The sequence below is a fragment of the Thermobia domestica genome, chromosome 14, assembly GCF_964235325.1.
Source record: "Thermobia domestica chromosome 14, izTheDome1.hap1.1, whole genome shotgun sequence".
Taxonomy (NCBI): Eukaryota; Metazoa; Arthropoda; class Insecta; order Zygentoma; family Lepismatidae; genus Thermobia; species Thermobia domestica.
Window position 1 is genome coordinate 110,749,810 of NC_137467.1, and position 19,373 is coordinate 110,769,182.

At 37.1% G+C, this 19,373-nt stretch overlaps 1 protein-coding gene across 1 annotated transcript; it reads left to right on the forward strand.

Annotated features, from left to right (window-relative positions):
• Positions 1 to 12,442: 12,442 nt before the first annotated feature.
• On the forward strand, positions 12,443 to 17,417 carry LOC145670693 (uncharacterized). Its single transcript, XM_081739479.1, has 3 exons — positions 12,443 to 12,901; positions 15,086 to 15,424; positions 16,894 to 17,417. The coding sequence occupies exons 1-3, from the start codon at positions 12,679 to 12,681 to the stop codon at positions 17,169 to 17,171; spliced, it is 840 nt and encodes a 279-aa protein (XP_081595605.1). The 5' UTR covers positions 12,443 to 12,678; the 3' UTR covers positions 17,172 to 17,417.
• The last annotated feature ends 1,956 nt before the right edge of the window (positions 17,418 to 19,373 follow it).

The following is a 19,373-nucleotide window of genomic DNA, read 5'->3' on the forward strand; positions in this document are numbered from 1 at the left end:
ATGGTTGTCCGAATACCTGACGATTTGAATAAATCATACAACATGCCTTTAGTATGGAGTTAAAGAGTTTTCTCATACGTATAAAGAAATCTCACTGACCTAAAATCCATTACGAAATAGGACCTACCAGAATCATCAACACCACGTCTGCGTCACTTCAGTGAACGCTGTATCGAAACTTTCTATATAAATTTCACTCACGTGACGTCTAGTCAGTTGATCGTACTTGGTTTGTTAGCTAACTATATTGAAGAGGTATAGACGAAAAATATGCAAAATCCATATTTCAATTTTCTCAGGAAACAAAGAAAATATGACGCCTTTATGTTTCAGAATTGTTGAACTTTTTTGCGGGTATAGATTTCACTCATCTGCTGTAAGTAGTAACTACTGCTGTTAACCATTGCATTCTTTAATTTTTCATTTACACATCCTATCTTCTTTCAAATTCAGTTTCACATGCCATTCCATTTAGTTTCATATATTTGTTCGATTACATACTAACTAACTCTAACTAACTCTATGGCCTATGGAACCCGGAGGTTCAGTGCCGCGTTCACAAAAGCTCTCCACTGACTTCTATCCTTAGCTAATTGCATCCAGTTTCTACTTTGCATTCCTATCTCTGCGAGATCCATCTTAATATTGTCCTCCCATCTGCGCCTAGGTCTTTCTAATGGTCGTTTTCCTATGGGTCTACCAGTCAAGACTTTGAAAGCGTTTCTACTTTCTTCCATTCTAGCTACATGACCTGCCCACCTAAGCCTCCTAGACTTGACGACCCTAACAATGTTGGGTAAAGCGTATAAACTATGTAGTTCCTCGTTATGAAGCTTCCGCCATTCCCCATTCTCGTTCCTCTTGGGTCCGAATATTCTCAGGATCCTGTTCTCAAATACTTTCAGTCTATGTTCTTCCTTCAGAGTAAGCGACCATGTTTCACAACCATACAGAACAACAAGCATGATTATCGTTTTATACATTTTAAGCTTCAAATTCCTCGACAGAATTCGCGACGACAAGAGATTTTGAACCGAATAGTAACACGAATTCCCTGCTTTTAGTCGACATTTAATTTCTTCGTGAACATGATTTTCGTCTGTTAATATTGATCCTAAATATTTGAAAGTATCCACTTTATCAAAAGCATTATTTAATATTTTAACGCCTCCACAATTTGCCGTATTACGGTCCCGACGCACTTCCATGTATTTAGTTTTCTCTGCATTTAGTTATAAACCCATGTCCCTGCAAGCGTTTAATAATATCTCTGCATTTATTTCTACTGTTCTCCTATCATCCCCTATTAAATTTACATCATTAGCATATGCCATAACCTGGGGAATGCCGTTCAACTCTAGGCCCTCGTTTCCTTATGGCGTATTCCAGCACAAAGTTAAATAATAATGGCGACAACGCATCTCCTTGTTTCAGGCCATTTTCGACGTGGAAGCTCGTGGCCAAAACTTTTCCTACCCGGACTTTACTTTGGGATTCACTGAAACATATCTTAATTAATCTAATTAGCTTTCTCGGTATTCCAAGTTCTGTAAGAACGTTGTATAATGTTTCTCTCCTAACCGAGTCGTAAGCCTTTCTAAAATCAATAAATAGTTGATGTACCGGGGTATTGTATTCCCACTTCTTTTCGAGTATTTGGCGAATGGTAAATATTTGGTCGATAGTTGATCGATTTCGTCTAAATCCGCACTGATAATCTCCAATAATTTCATCTGCGTATGGGGTCAATCTTGCTAACAGAATATTTGAAAGGATTTTATAGGATGTTGACAGAAGAGAAATGCCTCGATAATTATTACAGTCAGTTTTGTCGCTTTTCTTGTGAATTGGAACAATGATTGATTCTTTCCACTCTTGTGGCAATTCTTCCTTGTTCCAGATAAGGAGAATGAGTTTGTGTATCTTGTTCCACAATTTTTCGCCTCCAGTTAAAATTAACTCAGCCGGAATTTCATCTACACCCGGAGATTTGTGTTTCTTCAATTTCTTTATAGCGGCTTCCACTTCTATTCGATTGGGTTCTGGAATATACGGTTCTGAGGTGTGTATCTCCTTTTCTCCACGCACATTAGTTTTTGGCTGCGGGTTCAGCAAAGCGTCAAAGAAATCTTTCCATCTATTTAAGAGGCTATCCGTATCGGTGAGAACTGTTCCGTCAGATTTCTTTAATGTATAAGCACGAGGTTGATAGCCTTTCTTAAATTCGCTGATCCTCTTATACATGTCCCGAATATTTTTATTTTTACTATTATCTTCAAGTTCCTTAATTTTACCTTTCAAAAAATCCCGTTTCTTTGTTCTAAAAGTTTTGGAAGTTTCCCGCCTGATATCTGCGAAATTTTGTGTAGTTGTTTCATTCGGATTTTGTAGCCACCGTAATTTTGCCTGTCTTCTCTTCTCTGCTAGTGTAATGCATTCTTGGTCGAACCATGGTTTGTTCCTACGTATTTCCGCGTGTCCCAATTTTTCTATTGCTGAACTTTTAATGCTATCTCTAATTTCAATCCAAGTATCCTCAACACTAGTGCACTTCGAGTCTTCTAAAACCGCGAATCTATCCGAAACTTCAATCTGGTATTCCTCTCTTACCTGGCTCTCTTCTAATTTCTTTAAATTAAATCTCTCCGTTTTCGGACATTGAATATTACATTTATTCAACGATAATCTCTCCCGTATTATCGCTACTACCTGGTAGTGATCAGTGTCACAATCAGCCCCTCTAAACGACCGGACGTCAATTTCCTCAATCCCTTATAATATGTCCAAATTAACAAAACGGTTCTCTTGCTTTCTTTCTAATAATGATGATTTAGATTTCAAGAAAGTTAATTTTAAATAAAAATGCAACCAATTTGTTAATTACTACGAGCATTGAGTTCTTTCTCATGGTGTGTTAATATATATTCTTCAGTGTTTACATTCTAATAATAATAAATATTTATGCCAAAATTAGATATAACTACAGTATACGAAGGTTAAGTGGGTAATAAACCAGTTCAAGCCAATATCTTACTTCAATCTCTATCGTAGATTACAATTATCGTTAAAAGAAATTGAATATTCGCATCCAAAATTGATTTTATCTAGGTAGGATGGATGGGGATGCGCACGAGACAAGATTTGAGGCCGTCTCGTCTCGACAATATGCTGTAAAAGTGATGTCTCGACTCGAAAAATGTATATTTTTCTATTGGAAGAGCTTAGTCTCGACTCGAATTTTGTCAGGAAAATTCTGCCTCGACTCGACTCTGTGCATCCCTAAGGATGGACAGTTTGAAGAGCCCAGTATTCCAAAGCTGGCGGGGTAACAAACTACACCATTACGCAACATCTATTTCAGATACAACCATTATTATACACTTCATTTTCACAAGCTTCTTCTAATAACTATATCGATCTCCTACTTAAATTCAATTATAGATAATTGTTTCTTATGTAGCAGCTAATATTCATGCTATACAGTATAAAACAAGTACAAATTCAATGTAAATAAATAAAAATGTAATATATTACAGATTACTGGCATTGCGATTTAATCCGATTTTAATCAGTACATATTTTCTAAATAATTGTTCAAATTGCTTTATAAGAATCCAGATTATGAAGTATCCCAAATTTTTATAATGCAAAATAATACAAGCATATATATATATATATATATATATATATATATATATATATATATATATATATATATATATATATATATATATATATATATATATATATGTGTGTGTATTTTAGGGGACTTCCGGGCTTGATCCTCCAACCGAATTTTTATGTTTATTCAAATAAAATATTGTAAAGTGAATGAAGTATCTTGTAGAATGTTCACATTTCCAAGAATGAAGTTAGCAAAGCCCCCCGAAATATATATATATGAATAATTTTCATTTTGGACGTGTGGTATTAGGTATTCAACTGTGTTCATATTCTCATTTTTAGTGTTTTCGTATATGAATTATGGACATAGTGTTTCCAATCACTTCACAGTAGAAATTTATATTTATAAAAAAGTTCTCATATATTTAAAAAATAGGAAGAGAATGTCCCCTCCTCCGCAAAATAAATCTCATGGGCGCAACTTGCGTGTATGGTCCCCCTGTTCCAAATAAAAAAATTGAATTAGGATATTTTCTGCAAGACTATTGGCGAGATATAGAATTTCATATCCAGTATTTCTGTTTACTTGGTACTGGAATTAATAGAATAAACAAGATAATAGATTAATAGAATAGACAAGTAATTGTTTTGTGTAAGTATAATTGTGCAGAACAGACATGGATAAATGTTTTGTGCTGCTATATATAAATGTATGAAAATGGTTAGGAAAGTTTATGGAGGGGTGGAAAATATTCTTCCCAGGCTGGAACAACAGTAATTAAGTTAGTCAGAGAAAGATAAACTAGACACGGGGAATTTGCTTAGAAATAAACGTTTCGTAGGTAACAAACGTTCAGTGTCTGACTTATGACTGCCTACCTTTCTGTGTGGCTCCGTGGATGAGTGAGTAGAGTCGTTGCTTCGTAATAATAAGTTTGGTGGTTCAAGTCCTGCTCAGGCCAGGCCAGTTCAATTTTTTCATTGTTTGTTTCCCATATCTGATGATGATTATCCCCCTCTGTAATCATCTGATACTCTCAACTGAGTTCTCCACTTGAATTCAACAACTGGTAGTGAGATGCTCTCAGGTTCGGGTGAGATTTTACATGTCTACTTACAAAATCAAAATTTTCGACAAAATATGGATGGTATCCGATCATTTTGCCTCAAATTCTAAATTTGCGCATGCGACTGTATCTCTCTTTCATCATATTTGCATCTCTCGTTTTCCAAGGTCATCAGCTATGACATAAGATGACTTGGGAGCAAAGATTGAAATCATAAAAGTGCTATACCAATGGGCTCACTCTCACTAAGTATTTGATTAAATGTATGTGTTTTCACACTGATGGAGAGGGGGGTGTCCGCTCTTACTACCCTCCTGAAGTGACAGAATATTTATTCAGACTCTGCAAAGTCATTTCAAATCAAACGACAGAAAGAGTGTTCATTCCAACAGCAACAGGATTGGACTTCAATTTTTTGTTTCAATTTATCTCCACAAATAGAACAAATATCAAGTAATATGTTTGCCATAGGAAGTAGATTCATTTCATTTGGAGAAATGATGCTGTAGACGATAGTGGGAATTTCGCCCAAGTGTACGGGAATTTTCAATGCCTGGCGTTTATGCCACCCGCCTTCTTTTAAAGTTAATTGGGTTGCAATACTTCCAGGCAAATGCTTCGGACTCAACTGGTGGAGCACTTTAGCCGTAACTCTCCATATGGCTGTACCATCCAGAAGTGTCCCTCGCTGTACAAGGCACAATAATTTCTTAAATTGCTTCTAACTCTTAAATTGTTTTTCATTATAGCTTTAAAAATATTCATTGTGTGTAGATATAATTTGTTATTGTTGACCCAAACCATTTATTATTGACCAAGAAATATTTGTTTGCATAGCTCCAACTAGTCAGTATGTCTGGAGAAGTATTGAAGTGTTGTTCTAGATCCTACAAAAATGATAAATTTTAAGTACTGCTATGTATACTCAGAAAAAGTAATAGTAGATTGTTTATAGTCGTATAAGAAAAGAGTGTAAGATAAAATCTTTAGTAACTCAATCGTTTCTCTGCTGAAGAAAGTGTAGTTTTATTCACAAAGTGTACCAATGTATGTTGAGTTAGAAAGTTTAAAGAGGTCCGGATCTGCCCCTACAAAAGCATTTTTGTAACTGTTTCGGCAATGTAATAACATCATATACCGGAAGTGTCTCATCGAGTTTTGACGGCTCAGTAGCTCTCCTCGCTGGCTTAGTAGACAGTTCACCGGTAGACGTGAAGGAGTGCGGACGTTTGCTCCTGCTCGTTGTGACTACCGAGTAGCCAGTTAAGTGCGGCTAGCTAAGTGCTATTTCAAGTGACTATGATTAGTGCTATCTTGCTATAGTGAACAGCTTTGATACTTGTCGAGTATCTAGTTATTGTTTGAAAAGTATTTGTTGTTTTTTGTTTGATTTGGTGCGCATCATGTTTCGTGATTTACGTCAGAACACAGTGAAACTTGCATTCGATAAAAGTACACGACATATACGCCCAACTGCTTTGGATATCCATGTTTGGCTGGATGAACAGGTACATGTGAATTTGGATCAGATTGATGGTATCCAATTATACAGTGAGGAATATTGCGTGTTCTTGAAATTTAGTTCTCCGGAAAAATTTGAACAATTTCTCCTCAATACACCTAGTGAGCTTCCCTTTTTGCATCAAGATGGCTCCCGGAGCCTTGTTTCAGTGCAAAATGCGTCAGATACTCTTACACGTGTGCGTATCACAGATCTCCCTCTTGAACTAGATGTTAGTTTTCTCAATTCTGCCTTCAGTAATTACGGAGGTGTGAAAAAGATAGAAAATGAGCAGTGGTCCCAGAAGTACCGCTTTCCTGTGTTTAATGGCGTACGTATAGCGTATATGGAACTCAAGAAGCATATTCCTTCGAAATTACTCATCCAAGGTTATCGAACAAGTGTTATATACTCTGGGCAACCCCCAACTTGCTTCGCATGCCACCAGGTCGATCACACGTTTAATTCTTGTCCCCGACGCCTACAGCGCGCCAAACATTTGAGTACAGCTCCTCTGACGCTCAATATGTCCCAGTTATCTGGAAAAACTCTTCCTCAAACTCCTCGTTACTCAACCGATCAGAGGGGGGCGCGGTGGCTCAGTGGTAGAGCGTTCACCTCTGGTGCTTGGGGTCCCGGGTTCGATCCCAGCCCCCGCCAAGTGAACTTAGTGGTGGACAAACACCGTGCTCGTGGGTTTTCTCGGGGTTCTCCCGTTTCCTCCCACTTTATTCATTCCACCATTTCACTCATCCCTCATCATCACCGTCTCCATTAGTCTAACCGGCATAACCGTGGGACGTAAAACTCAAAGATTTCATTTCATTTCATTTTCAACCGATCAGAGCTTTCAACCTGGTAACAGTACATTAACAACGGCCTTATCTGACTCATTACCCAGTGCCCACAGTGCTCCATCGCTACAGGACCTCAATGAGTTTCCAGTGCTGACTGTGCCTACTTCCCTGGATCGACCCACGGATACCGGGATACAGGATTTGATAACTAGTGCGTCCCCCGAAGATATAGGAGGTCCGCCCATGGTGCCTGATGTCAATGACCAATGTTCGTTAATAAGTGTGTTGGCAATAGAGGAGGCTTCCAACACCAGTGCTTCGCAGATACCGCCTACTAAGGTACTTCACGACCTTCCGCCTCCTTTAGCTGACTCAGTAGATGCGGAAAGCAGCAAAACTGTGCGAACGGCGAAGTGAAAAAGCAGGTAAGATTGCCTTGTCAACACACAAGAAAATCAAAACAAACACAGGGAAAGGGAAGGCTGTCGTGACACGTGACTCACGTGAGCCTGTTGTTGGTGCTTCGATTACATCATCGCAGCCTAGCTTCTCGACTGTCCTTGACGATTCACTACAAACAGACAGTGTAAAGAATCAACCTGAATAGCGTTGTTTTTTTTCTTTTTTCTGTTTGCCAGGTCTCATCATGCAGTTTGTTTATTTTGCAGCTCTAATAATTCTATTTACTTTCTATCCGCTGTGTATGTCTTACCCTATTGTCACTGTTCGTAAAGTGGGTACTTTAAATTTAAATGGTATAACTAGTTCTACGAAACAACGCTTGTTACATAACTTTATACGATTCCATGACTTTGATATACTCAATTTGCAAGAACTCAAAATTGCCGATTTAAGTTTCATAAATCGGTATAATTGTTTTGTTAATCTTGGATATAGTGGTAGAGGTACTGCAATATTAGTGAAGAAAGAAATCCATGTGCAACACCTTACTCGTTTACCGTCTGGCAATGGGCTCAGCCTTGTATGCGATAACATTCTATATGTAAATGTGTATTGCCTGTCAGGTTTTCTACACAAAACTGACCGTGAAAATTTTTTTAATGCTGATATCGTGCCTCTGTTTTCTATTCCGCATACGAGTATTATCCTTGCTGGGGATTTCAATTCCATTTTGTTTTGTGACGATTCTACTGGCTATTTTAATAAATGCTTAGCGTTAGAAAGACTGGTCCACGGATTCCGATTAGTTGATACCTGGCGGTCCAAACGAACTGATATCATTTATACGCATGTCACTCCATCAGTGAAGTCACGCATAGACAGGATCTATACCTCCTTCGATCTCGTACCTCGTGTGTGTGACATTAGTGTTCTTATGGCTCCGTTTAGTAATCATAGTGCTGTGTGTATGTTGCTCAAATTTCCTCCCCCTCTCCTTGGTTTGAACCCAACGTTCGGTCCCTCTAACTGGAAACTTAATCCCCAGCTTCTGAAATCTGATGATATTAAAGAACTGTTTCGAGAGAAATGGGCTTATGGTGTCGACAACAGAGATATTTTGGCAGTTTAAATTTGTGGTGGGTTCAATATGCTAAGCATAAAATTAAATCATTTTTCCAATGGATGCATTCTGAATACCGTCAGAACAGCAAAAATACCATTGACTACCTTTACAAAGTGTTACATGAGTTGTGGCAACAGCCTCCATCTGCGCACACGTATATGCATATTAATAAAATCAGAGCAAAATTAATTCGATTAGAAAACGGCTATTTACAGACTATCACTAAATCATCCGATTCCAAATTATTGTTGTCCAATGATCGAGTTACATTTTTCCACATCATGCGGCAACATAATAGAAGGAGAACTAATTTTATGGAACATCTTGTATTCGACAATGGCCAAGTTGTCACTGCATTACCTGATATTATGTCCAGTTTAACACAGCATTATGAACGACTATTTGAATCGCATCCAGTTGCTACTTAGATATGGCCCACTTTCTTTTCCAATATATCTTGTAAAATTAACAGCAGCTGACAATGCACATTTGTTAGCACCGATTACTAAACAAGAGATTTATGATGTGTTAAATACTACAAAGCATTGTAGCAGTCCTGGCAAGGATGGACTCATTTTTCTCTTCTATAAATAGTATTGGGATGTGGTAGGAGATACTTTCACTGCTGTACTTAATGATATGTTTCAATCTGGCAATTTTATGCAAAATGATGGTATCATTATTTTAGTTCCAAAAAAAGGAGCCCAAGCTCATATTTCTAATTTTAGACCCATTACGCTGTTAAATACTGATGTAAAATTATTGTCTAAGGTATATAAAGTACGCATGGAAAAAGTTCTCGAGAAACTTTTAAGTGGTAAGCAGGCAGCGCTATCAAAAGAACGTCATATTTACTATGCCCTGTGTAGCCTAACAGACATCATGGGATATTTTCAAGTGCAACAGCTCCCTGCCTGTGTCACTTCTATAGATTTCAAACATGCTTTTGATTTTGTCGAGCATAACTATCTTTACGCTGTATTACAAGCATTTGGTTTTGATTCACGTTTTATTGATAATATTAAAAATTTATATCACAATGCAAAATCCCAGCTTCACATCAATGGTTACTTTAGCTCACCCATATCTATCAAGCGAGGTATTCGACAAGGATGTCCATTGTCAATGTTGTTATTTGGCTTAGTTCTTGAACCATTATTGCAAAATTTGTCTTGTTTTCCAGTCTCACATTTACATGATTTTCAAAATATTGTTTGTTTTGCTTTCGCTGATGATGTCTCAATCAGTTGTACCACTGTTGCTCAGCTCAACTATGTGCACAAATGCTTAAATAGCTATTGTAATGCTAGTGGAGCAAGTATTAATGTCAATAAAACGAAGAGTTTAACCTTTAATAATTGGGCAACGGTCAATAAAGGGTTAACTATCTGTCATTCAGAAATTGTGACGAAACTAAAAATTTTAGGTGTTAATTTTACGAGTAATCTTGATACAGACTCTGAGACAGTCTGGACGCCAATAATCAATAAAATCAGGACAGTTGTTCTCCAAAATCGTCATCGACAGCTGAATTTAATCCAGAGAGTATGGTATGTGAATACTTATATATGTTCTCAATTATGGTATACAGCACAGGTATGGCCACTTCCGGACATCTGTGCCAAAAAAGTGCAATCGATCATTGGCTGGTTTATTTGGTGCGACTTTTTCTTCCGAGTTCCACAGGTAGTAATGGTGTTACCAGTAGCCAATGGTGGCCTTGCTTTAATCAATGTACGACTCAAGTGCAAAATATTATTTTTATTACGTAGCTATAAATTGTATCATTTGGACCATAGTCATACACAACAATGGCTACAACGTTGGACGCCCACCTTACCTGCTCCAAATCCACCCAATGTTCCTTTCCTTCAACACGCACCCTTATATGTATATAAATTCGTCCTAGCCTGGAGTTTTCTATCTAAACATGATGAGATAAGAGAAATCTGTTCTCGTGGTCTTTATCTGTATTTTTTAAAAATGACCTTTACTACGACTACGATACGAGTACAGCAGAACAATAATAGTTGTAACTGGAATCGCATATGGTTTAATATTCATAGAAAGTTTCTTCCGACTTGTGTACGTAGTTTATGGTATAGTGTTGTGCATGATATTCATGCTACTAATCAACGTTTGTTCGACATCCATCGCCTACCACATAATGCGTGTTCCCATTGTGGACACCCCGACACCATTCTCCACAGATACACCTCTTGCCAGCTAGTCATGTCTGTGTGGTTAAAACTATGTGCTCTCCTTGCTATCGTATGTCGGACATCTCCACACCATTTTACACCTGATATTATTACCTTACCTGATTATCATTGGTACCCTCCAACCCGCAATAATGCTGTTACTTGGCTCATAGGACACACCTTATACTATATTGATTCCAGTCGCAGTCACATAAGTGTCACGGATTATCATGAATTCTTAAAACGCACCAGGTGAAAAACTTTTGGTTTGGTACCTTTCCACAAGAATTTCGCAAACTTTTTGACTGCCTCATTTTAACATGATATGACTAGTGTAATATCTGTAAGATCATATTTGTAGTACCTCTAAATTTTTATATAATACTGTCAATATTTTACGAGTTCTTGTCTACCTTGATAAGCTCAAAAAATGTAATATGATGATGTGATTTGTATTGTTCTTAAAGCAATGTATATATGCCAACTTTCTACTTGTATTTACCGTCTATGTCTTATGTCTAAACGACCAATTTCTTTCAGGTATGTAAGCGACCTTGGGAAATAAAGATGTTTAAAAAAAAGTGACTACCACGTGTGCCTTTGGTGCACGGGGTTCCCGGTTCGGTTCCCGGTGGGAGAGAATTTGGGATTTTAACTGCCCTCAATGTTTTTGTTCGTGCTCCTGTCGAGTTTAGTAGTCCCAAACAATTGAGAAAAGAAAGTAAAAGAGGCCAGGAAGATTTAAAAAAAAAGAGCCGCGTTAGATCAGTGCAAGAGATTTCACATCTGATGCGTGGGATTTCTGCTTCGATTCCAGCTCGCACGAAGTAAACTTTGTGGTGAACAAACGCTGTGAGAGTGGAATTTCTCGTTTTAAAATAATGGTGTGCGGGGTCCAGGGGGGGCCCTTATATCCTTTAAAACTGTCCTCATTGTTTCTGTGCTCCTGTTACTGTCGTGTCCAGCAGCCCTGATAAGTGGAAAGATAAGAAAGAAAACGTACAATGCTCACGTCGGGGTCCCTGGCCCGATCCCAGCTCGCGCCATGTGAATTTTGTGGTGCACACACTGTGTGCGTGGGTTTTCTCGTTTTAAAATAGTGGTGTACATGTTTCCGGGTTCAATTCAAGGTGGGAGAGTCCTTGTGATTTTAATTGTCCTCGATGTTTCTATGGTCGTGTTCCTGTCGTTTCCAGTAGTACTGATAAGTGGGGCGTTAAGAAATTAAGAAAAAGTCAGGAAGTATTTTTAAGGTAGAGTGCTCACCTAGAGGACCCTGGTTCAATCCCAGCCCGAGTGAAGTGAACTTTGTGGTACTCAAACACGGTGTGCGTTGGTTTTCTCGTTTTAAAATAATGATGTACGTGGTTCCGGGTTCGATTCTTGATGGCAGAGCCCTTGTAATTTTAACTCTCTTCGATGTTTCTGTGTTTGTGTCTCTGTCGTGTCTAGTAGTCCTGATAAGTGGAAAGATAAGAAGGGAAAAATCACTGTTTTAATAAGTGGTAGAGCACTCACCTCGAGGTCCCTGGTTCGATCCCAGCTCGTACCAGGGAAACTTTGTGGTAGATACACTGTATGCGTGGGTTTTCTTGTTTTAAAATACCGTTTGATGCCCGGTGGGAGAGCTCTTTTTATTTTAAGTGTGCTCGATGTTGCTGAGTTCGTGTCACTGTTGTGGCGTTCCTCTATTTGAACGAATCCATCACATTACAGATTTTGTGCCCTTGTCACAGAAAGCTATGAATTGAACCCAATACCATTGCATATTTAGGCTTCGAAACCAGAATGTCTGGTTCACGTTATATCCGTATAAAAATGTACGGAAGTAAATAATTGGTTTACATATTTACGTTTGTAATACCATATTATAGTGAGCTACTAAATACAAATTATTACTTTAAAGGGTCAATGTTCACCTTCTGTTTCTTTTAAAGGGTGTAACCGTTGGTTTGGGTTTACAATGATGCAGAAGTGGTGTTTAGTCGAATTTTTACGAGATGATGACACAGGAAATGAAATATCAGTTGCTCCAGCCAGCTGGATTCCTTCTGATGAAACTGCATGCTGGTGGCCACCTCGCAGTAGAAAAAGTGAAGTTCGAAAACTTATAAAAGTGTGTGAGGGTCCTGACAAAGAAACCTGGAGTTTTTTCACCAATATACGCATTATACACAGAAATATTGGTAAGCTGTTTTTAATACCTAGTTTTTCATTTTTTAAATTTTGTAACTTCTATTTGGAATGTTCCTGTGCAATTCCAAAATATCTTAGTTCTGTGGCTCGTACTTTATTGTCTTAAGAGTGAAACATGTAATTGAAGGACGTAGCACGGTGACTCAGAAGCCTCTTCGCTGGTCTTGTGGCTAGCATATGTGCCTTTGGTGCACGGTGTTCCGGGATCGATTTCCCATGGAAAGAGCCTTTGTGGTTTTGACTGTCCTCGATGTTTCTGTGTTTATGTGCCTGTAATGTCCAGTAGTCCTAGTAAGTTGACGAAAGAAGTTAAACGTCAGGAAGTCTTTAAAAAAAAGTGGATAGTGCGTCCTAGGGGTCCCAGTTGGAGAACCTATGTGATTTTTCTGTCTTCGTGTCCTTATGGGTAAAATAATGTAGGTAATAATAAAATGGTATAGGTTAACATGTTAAATAAGTAATCAATTAAACCTGAGTAATTAGGATGTATAAAAGAGTGCGAATGCTCACCTCTGGGGACGTAAAGCAAGATTTTTTTTTCAAATTTCTGGCTGAATGAAAAATCCTATTTCTCCCCAGAGGTCTTCAGAAACACAATATTACTTCAAGAGTAGTTTATACACTAGGCTAAACAAACTCACATTTCGTTGAAATACGGTTATTAGGTATGAAGAAAAAATGTGTGAAGAGAGACGGAATTTTGAAAAATAAATAATGCCCAGAAAACATCTTATTATCACCTTACAGCCTACTTGAAATGTAATAGGACATGTCGAATTATGGAGAGAACTCTCGTGTCACCTGTGTCCCATTTTTTGCCCCGTGTCTGTGGTCCATTTTTAGATGGACTTCGAATATTTCCAATTTTATGCATCCATGACAAGTTTGTGGAATCATTCGAAAGTTTGGTTCATAATTGAAGATAATGCTGTAAGAACCAGGAATCATGAACGTAAGGAATAAACAGCTCCGAAATTTGTCTAAAAATTCGGAGAAGTTCCAGAAGGTTCCCAAACTCAGTAACAACCAGTCTCATAGGTAAAGGGTTCTAGGAGGCCAGACTCCGGAAAATTTTTTGTTCCCGCAATCATTAAAGTTTTAGGGTAACAAATTAGAATTTTCAGAATTATAGTAATATTGATTTTCCGTACACTTCTTCTGTCCCACCCGTTCTTTTCGACCACCCCCTTAAAACTCACCCACTCGGACTGTGACTCTGGCGATAATTATTAGAAGATAAGTGTGGGTTTCATAGGGAAACTGTCAATCATTGAGTAGGTTGAATGTGATAGAATTATTGCATTTTTATTTTATATTTTGCGTGTTACTGTTACTGTTTTATGTTCTTGTTATATATTTTCTTGTTAGTTTTTAAGCTTCTTTGCGACTTCCGTTTTAACTTAAATATATATACTTTTATTCTTATTTTGTCGAACTTACATTTGAGCTACAATTTATTTTAATGTGAAGGCTAATCACTATATCCAGACGGGGACAAATAGTCTTGCCATTGACGACCTCATAAATATTAATACATCAATCAATTGACTTAATTTGGATCTATAAGAATATAGCCGATTCATATAAAAGTTTGTGAAAGTTGAAATAAAAGCTCATAAATTACTTTGTTACTATAGCAACAGTTTGTTTTTAAAAGGAAAAATCACAAGTCCTTTTTTTTTTCTAAGAAAGCACCAAAGTGCTACTTCGACATGCTCACCGAAATTTTCTTTTCCTTACTCATGGTCCTCTTGAAGACACTAACATTCGATTTCTGTAGAACTGTGAAAATCATCCTATCTGCCAAGTTATCATTTCATTTCCAGATGCACAAATTTGCCGTGTATTGTTATGCTTATATTATATATTTTTGGTGATGCTTTAATTTCACTTCAGTTCTTGAATGTTAACTAGCTTAAAAGAAAACTCAAAGAAAGGGATTTTTCCTTTCTCAACTTCATGAAGAATACTCATGGAAAGGGGTGTCACTTAATGTTGGTGTAAGATTCTAATTTGAGAGAGGATTAGGAATGTAGGACAAAAAATCTCTAAATAGTTGATGTATATGTTTAATCATATTGAATTACACTTGTTTTAATGCACTTATGGAGACCTCGAACAACAAAATTAACATTTCATCATGTTCTACTTTAATTAAAATTTTAAAATTGCAGACGATCTAAACAGAGCAGAGAAAATGTGCAAAAGGTATGAAGATGGGTATAATTCTTCAAACTTACTGGCAGATTCTGAATCTGAAGAACGAGGCAAAGGCTATCGCGAAAGGAGGCCACTTCTAGATATATGCGAGTATGAAGCGCCATCACCCAAGAAAGCAAAGAAGACTGCAGAGTCAAACAGTGAATTTTACAATACGGGTAGCAGCAGTTCGAAGCCCATCAAATATCCAACACCTCCAAGACCTCAACAAAAAGATAGTACTCGAAGAGAGCAGGCTGATGTGAAGTGTCAACCTTGCACGGATCTCACCCGCAAGTTTGATCATGTTATCGGTAAGAAACGTATCATGCTCCTTAGTTAAAAAAAAAAAAAAAAAATATCTCCACAAATCGTGAGTTAATAAAGATTTTTATTAATGAACATTGATGTTGATTGTTGCCATCTTGAAATCCATCATTTTGAATTCACTTTCAGTTTCTTGAATTCAAATCATATGTTGTGATATCTTGTCAGACACGTACGCAAGAATTTATTTCGGGCTGGGGAGGGGATCCAAATACCATTTGAGGCTAAAGAATATTAGAATTTGTAAAATTACCCCTAAAATTAGACTAAATTTGCAGAGAAGTCAGGATTTCAAAGATCCGGACACCCAGGACCTGCCTATGCTCCTGCTTGCTCTCATCTGAAATTTTCTGAGAAATTCAATGTTGAGAATGTTGTTTTATCACATTTGACAAGAAGAAAATGTTGCTTTATCACATTTATTGACATTTAACAAGAAGAAAATGTTTTTGCTTTATCACTTACCCAACGAAGTTATGATTTTTTTTTCGACCACCACTTGGTCTAGTGGCTGTCACGTTTTCCTTTGGTGCGCGTGGTCCCGGGTTCGATTCCTGGTGAGGGTAGTGTTGAACAAAAAAAGTGGTTCGGATTCCACTATAATCAGTTGTCCACGTCTCCTTTACCCTACATGGCATAAGCGTGGGACGCTAAACCCAACATTAACTAACTTTTTTTTGTTTGTTTCAGGGGACTAAGGCTGTGACACAGACAAAATGGTCCCAATTATCAGATCTGGCACTTATGTCATAGAACTCTCTTAATTCTAGAGCTTCTGTATATTTTTTGTAGTTCCGTGGATGGTACATTTTTCCTGCCCTTTAATCTCTCTAGAATTTCAATATAAACAAGAATTATAAACTAATTTGCACCTTCTTAGGGTAATCTCTAAGGAGGTTAAGTTAAATTAGCTGTGAAGTTTCATTGACCGCACTCCTGAACTATATTTTACGAAAAAATAAAAAAGTTTTAGATATCACAAATTAAAAAACATAAATAAGAACACTTCGATCCCTCCCTGGGACAGTGAGCGAGTGATGAAAGAATGAGGAGAAAAGCTAGATGCTATGTTTCAATATTCATAATCCTACTAAGGAGGAGGGGGAGGGGGAATTATTTACCGATGGCAGCCCAATGCCTTGGCAATAGTCACTTTCAGCCGGTTGCATCCGATGGCTTCGACACCTCGTTACTTTTAGGGTGGAAAGGTGTGGGAAATGTGGCAGATGTAGGAGAGACACAACGAGAGGGGTTGAATGCCATTAGTTTTCTTCATAATTATATTTTATATATATTTAGGTGTCCCAATGTTGATGGCTTTGGCAAAAGGGGGATAAAAAACGTGTCAAAATAGTTACATATTTTTAACTTACATTATTTGGGGTATACATCTATTGCTTTTTCATTGTAACCCTATTCTAATGATTTTTTTTTTCTTTTTTTTTTTTTTTTGTAGATTTACAACAAAAGCTTCTGGAGAATCCGAAAGAATCAAATAAAGTGTTAATTAACTTGACAGTTATGCTGCAAGAAGTTTTCCAAAATGGAGCACAGGAAACACAATCCAAAGAAAATAGTGTTTGTTCCTTAAAGGTCTCACAATCGTTCAATAAGCTGCCACTCGACAGTGTTGAGGATATGAATGATTGGGAAGCGGAGCTGGCCGAAGATTCGAATTTGATGGAGATTATGGTAATTCATACGTTTAATGGTTCTTTGATTTGCGAAAATTAGTACAGTAAAAAGAATTCAAATACTCATAAGAACATATACTAAAAACGGGAGAATTCGTCACTCGACCAAACACCTGCGTGTATTTGTGGCCGAAATGGTTAGTTCTCACCAGTGATGAAAATTTTCCGGAAAATTTTCCGATTCATAAAAACATACTCCAATTTTTTTTCCTACATCGTTGTTTAGTCAAGATGTGAGGTGGAAAATTTTCTTCTATATTTTTCCGGAAAATTTTCCGTTCTTAACAAATATCAGTGATTAAGTAACAACCCAGATAGCACAGAAAAGTTTTTTAAAATGTTTAAAAATTTGCAGAGGCAAACTAAAAAGTTTGCAAAAAACTTGCCTTTTCAAATGAGAAAATTTGCTGAAAGTTCAATGCAAATAACGAACTTGACGCTGGCTGAGTTTGCAGCAAAGTTGCCTCAGGAAACGAAAACATCTGCCAATACAAACGAAATGTTTGCGACTGCACAGCAAGAAATTTTGCCAGGACTTTGCTGCAAATATTTTGTACAAATTTTCTTTGACGAAATTTCCGAAAATGAGCTGATAAATTTGGTGAAAATATTAAAAGGTTTGCAGCAACATTGTAGAAAGTGTTTTCACGACCGCAAGATCATGTTTGCTGAAAATGTATCAGGTAATGTTTGCTGCAAATTTATAAAGTAATATTTGGTGCAAATTTATAAAGTAATATTTGGTGCAAATTTATAAGGTAATGTTTGTAGCAATTTTAGAAGGTAATGTTTGTAGCAAATTTAGAAGGGAATGTTTGTAGCAAATTTAGAAGGTAATGCTTGTAGCAAATTTAGAAGGTATTGTTTGTTGCAAATTTGGTATAAGACTAAAATATGTATCAAAATTCTGAAACTAATAATCGAGGTATAAGTCAAAATAATAACTGCTTGCGATTTAATATTATTAAAACAGAAAACACAATCTACCATTCCGGTTGCATTCATGGAGTAAAATGAAATTTTTGAGTTTTACGTCCCACGCTTATGCCGGTTAGGCTAAAGGAGACGGTGATGATGAGTAATGAATGAAATGGTGGAATGAAGAAAGTGGGAGGAAACGGGAGAACCCCGAGAAAACCCACGCACACGGTGTTCGCATTCATGGAGTAATCACCTGTGACGTTTAGAAGATATTTTTCATTATTTCCAGGTTCTGCTTAAATGTAATCGGAATGAGACATTGTGTTTCGTATGCTTTAATAGTTTTTCAATCCCAAGCAGTTTATATTCTGACTTGTACCTCACTAGTTTCAGAATTTTTCTACATATCTTAATCAGAATTTGCAGCAATTGTCTTGAAACTAGTACAAATATATAAAAATATCAAACGAGATGGGCTGATAAGGGTCATTTTTCGCCCATCGAATACCGGAAAAATGAAGAGTCCGGTTCAGACATGTTTGCAATGTCTGTATATTAGAAGATATGTTTTGTGTGTGAATATAATAGATATGTCAGAAAGAAAATAAGTCATAGAAATTAGTGCCCAAGAAGAAGTAGTTTTGCGTCATTTTGACAATGTTTGCTGTCGTTGACATAGGCTTTTAGTAAGAAGGATTCGATGAACCTAAATAAACCAGACTCATAATAATATGACGCTATGTAAGCTTTGATATCAGGATCAATTTATTTTGGTTGTGTGTCTTTCGACCAATGAGAGAACAGAATGTATCTAGCCTCTATAGACACTTTACATTTTTCCGGTGTTCGATGGGCGAAAAATGACCCTTCTCAGCCCACATCCTTTTGAAGAGATCAAATATAGAAGGTAGTTTGCTACCTTCCAGCTGCACTTTTCTTGTTCATAAAATAAGAAGTAACTTATTAATGACTATTTTAACGTCATTTAATTTATGTATGTGTATACATAAATACTTAAAAAAAATAGAAAACGCCTAAACCTGAATATTTCTGAAGGTTACATCAACGTTTATTCCATCACTTACTCTTGTAATGGACACGGAAAGTTTCTCTGGTTCCTCGTAGGGATATTTCGACTTAAAAGCGAGTCATTAAAACAAATCTAATAAATTTGACCTTTCAATGAATTTGGCCTGTACATTTTAATCCAAAATTTTACAAAGTCGGCTGCACAATCACTCAGCAAAGTAGCAATTGACGACAAATTATCCAATAACAACACATTATACTCGAAGATAATGCACAAGGAAAAACAGACACT